Source organism: Eimeria mitis, genomic scaffold (genome assembly GCF_000499745.2).
Source record: "Eimeria mitis Houghton genomic scaffold, Emh_scaff5455, whole genome shotgun sequence".
NCBI lineage: Eukaryota > Apicomplexa > Conoidasida > Eucoccidiorida > Eimeriidae > Eimeria > Eimeria mitis.
The window spans coordinates 1-3643 of NW_024015536.1; the positions used below are offsets into that span (position 1 = coordinate 1).

Below are 3643 nucleotides of genomic sequence, written 5' to 3' on the forward strand. Positions count from 1 at the left end.
CTCTTGTTTCAAGCTCCTCCTCAGCCGGTGGAGTTCCACGAAGAAGGAGCAGCCGAAAAACAAGAATAGCACAGCGCTAGCTATTTGCAATGCGATAGCAGCTACTGCTGTTGAGTGCCATGTGGCGTACGGTTGCAACTGAAGCACAAAAAGACGAATGAGATGGCCACCTGCTTTTCAGTGCACCAGTCGTATATTTAGCAAATGAGTTGACACTGGCGAGCGGTTACTATAATTTCGGACGGGATAGAATCACCTCGTATGCTTCAACAGAAAGGCTGGGCGCAACGGTGCCACCATCGTCCCGAAGGAACCTTATCGACAACTCCAACACCGCGTTGTCAGAATTGGGATTTACCAGGACAGCGTAAAATGCCAATTCTGCACCTACATCCCGCAAGATGTCTTCATGTACGAGTTCGTTCAAGAATGACCGGAAAGCGGTAGGTTCGAAGAGCGGCTGGTACTCGCATTGGAGCGACTGACACGTAAATCCCAACCGAGCTGGATACACTGCTTCCCAACGGAGAGCTAGAGCAATACGGACAGACCGTACAATTATCGCACTGTTCCAGTTACACAGCACGAGCTGCTGGTACATATCACCTGCAGCAACAAGGCACCGCAATTTAGCTCGTCCACCTGAGAGCAAATATCATGCCGAACCGGCTGACTGAGCTCAGCCAGACTCCATAGCTACTGGGGAAATTAAAGTCAACGCAAATAGCATACCACCTGAGGATACTATCCGTGGGAATACTTCATCCATAAACTGAGGAGAAGGTGTAGAAGCCAAAAGACTCATCAGGCCGTTGTCTGCTTGTAGCCAGCTGTAGAGAGTCTTCGGCGAATTCACGCTAAACAAGTGTTGGCTAGGGAAGTTTATTTTAGCGTCAACATCCGGTAAGCCTGTAGCAGAAGGGCACCATGCACATCACAACAGCACAAAGTCAACGGTTTGGGCCTTGGCTACGGCTGTTGGAACCGTTAACTGGGCGGCACTTTGTGAATGAAGCAACGATAGGCCTAGTTGTACCGGCTGCTGCAACGAACTACAAAACTTTGTGACCCTAGCTGGTTCAACGCCAAAATGCATAAGCGACACCTAAGGAATGATCATTGCAGGTGAATTCAACAAGATCCAATGGAAACGTAGTCTTCGAAATCATCTTGCCAGACATTTCCCGCAGGTCTGCAGCCGCGTCCACGGACAACTGTAGAAATGTCAAGAGATCGGGCTAAGCAGAAAAATAATTTCCCGCTGGGAGACAGTCTCGGACTGTAAGACCCTGGTCCTCAAAAGTGCACCCTATGGCAGTGTTATTCGCAAAGAGAGCTGTAATCTCCGCCAGGAAGTCGTGGTGGGTCAAGAGGACGACTCGGCATTTCCTTCGAACTCACTTGCAAACTGACAGTAGCGACTATGATGGCCACGAACGCGATTACAAAGAGCTTCTTCCAAGCATCTTCGTGATCTTCCTGAATTTGGTTCCTTACAAGAACGTATACCTGGACAATATTGTGGAGAGATACAATACTGCACCGGTTTGTACACGCGCACATATTTCAAATGCAACTACATCTCGTAGCAGAACACGACGATCGCCCACTTTAAGCTGTACGTGATTATACGTACCTTAGCAACAGAGGGGGCAGGATCTTCTGCCAAGTGGGTACATGGGATATCCGGCGTGAAATACCAATTCGACCTGTCTGTTACGCCAGCCACGTTAAATCCGCTGAAACGCCCGTATGTCCTGGAGTATGCGCCTGCAGAAAGTATCGGGGACTCGCAACATCAAATTAAATGCAATACATTCGCTCAAAACTTTCTGCCTCTGGGGATCTACGTTCAGTCCTCTGCATGCACTCCATCCCATTAAATGCCCTCACGTGCAACGGAAAGCAGCTGCTTATAGATATTACAGTTTTCACACTGCCCCCTTTTCAGCTCGATGAATGCGCAGGGACTGCTTCACATATGCTAGCGGCTTATTATGTTGCTAATATATATATTAAGTCCGCAACCTTGGCGTGTACCTATGCTTGCTGGGTCCACGTAGAACTCTCGTTCATCTCCACTCTGAAATGCGTATTTGTTCCGGGGATCTTCCATGCCAATTACATTCCAAACCCACGGGGGGTATTGGGGGGGTGAGTTGTCATCTTCCTCGACTGACGATCGTTCTTCCTCTTCATGTTGTTCACGCCTGTAAAAATCTTTTCCTTTTTTTTTGCCCAAAAAGCGCAATCTCCGTTTCGCCTTTTTCTTTTCTTTAAGCTTTCTGGCCTCTTCAATATCATCATCCAGCCCATGGTTAGCGGGCTCATCAAGGAGCGCCACCCTTTGAGTTTTCCAACAGCCAGTCACGGCCTTCCAGAAACCGGTGCAGCCCGATTTCACGCTGTGCACTAACCACTCGTACCGCGTACGAAAGACATCCTGAGCAACATGCGTGCACATTACACAAGCTCTCAAGCAAAGGCAGCTCACCCGTCGGTATTTCAGGCTGCGCGGATGCAACAGGTGCGGGAAAAGAATAAGGGACGCTCATCACACGCTTAAATGGTAATTTTCGTATACACCAGCGCAAAGTGGGAAATGCTACCCGTTAAACATTCCACCCAGCTCGTAAACATTGTCGCCTGCACAAAATGATTGGAAACTTTACCTGTCCTCCGAGTTTGTACTTGATGACGCCTTGTTGCACTGATTCGGCACAGAAGTCGTACTTCCTCAGCACAACTGCAGTTACGACGGTAAATCCAAAGGCAGAGAAGACCAAAAACAGAGGCACGAAAAATATTCCAGCAAGTATAGGATTGACAGATGTCATCGTGTAGAGATTGTAGTTTCCAAGTGTCCCGCCTAAGAGGAAAGCGGCGGATGTCGTTAAGCTGCATACCACACAACGACGACATTTCGCAGCAATGGGGGATACTGGGCCAACGCTTCACTCGATTCCCCCTTTTTGTTGTCCGTCATATTCCAATGAAGTAAATCTAGGAGCGAAGGCGAAAGCTTGTGCTAACGATAGGGTTAACGTGGTGTGAGCCTGCCTTTCGTAGTAGCCGGTAAAGCTGCGAGTGACAACGCCGAATGATATGTTTCCAAGAGAGACGAAGACGAGGACGATGGCCAACATTCCTACGCTCGAAGCCACTATGTAGAACTTAACTTTGTGAAATGTCATTTGCAAAGACTTGGTTCCGATGCCTGCAGTAGCAGGGATCAACCTTGTTACCAGAACGCACCCTGTCAGTCCGGTGAGTGAACCGAAAATAATGCATGCCTGTTGAGCTGCATCGTTTGCACGGAACAAACTGTAGTAGTTATCGACCAGCTGGAAAAATCCCGATCCGCTGATCGCGCTGGGCGCTTCCAAAATGTTGTAATACCCATCACCTGCTACCGCTGTCTTAATTTCGGGGGCCAAAACCGCAATGAATTGTACAGCGGCAAACGCGGATAGCAAGCCAAACAATACAAGAAGATGAAACAACAGAAATATCGTCCAACCTCCCTTAAGCCAAGACTTAAAACCCAACTTCTTCATTTCCATGTACTCGCATAGCAAGTACAGAAACATGAACGCCAGCATCAAACCCAGTGACGTATAGCGCACCAGACCATCAGACTGTG

General features: G+C 48.4%; 1 protein-coding gene across 1 annotated transcript; it reads right to left on the reverse strand.

Annotated features, from left to right (window-relative positions):
* Positions 1 to 1320: 1320 nt before the first annotated feature.
* On the reverse strand, positions 1321 to 3602 carry EMH_0082190 (uncharacterized protein; the record flags this gene model as incomplete). Its single annotated transcript, XM_038022812.1, has 5 exons — positions 1321 to 1509; positions 1637 to 1770; positions 2041 to 2443; positions 2673 to 2898; positions 2959 to 3602. The coding sequence occupies 5 exons, from the start codon at positions 3600 to 3602 to the stop codon at positions 1321 to 1323; spliced, it is 1596 nt and encodes a 531-aa protein (XP_037878666.1).
* Positions 3603 to 3643: the final 41 nt, after the last annotated feature.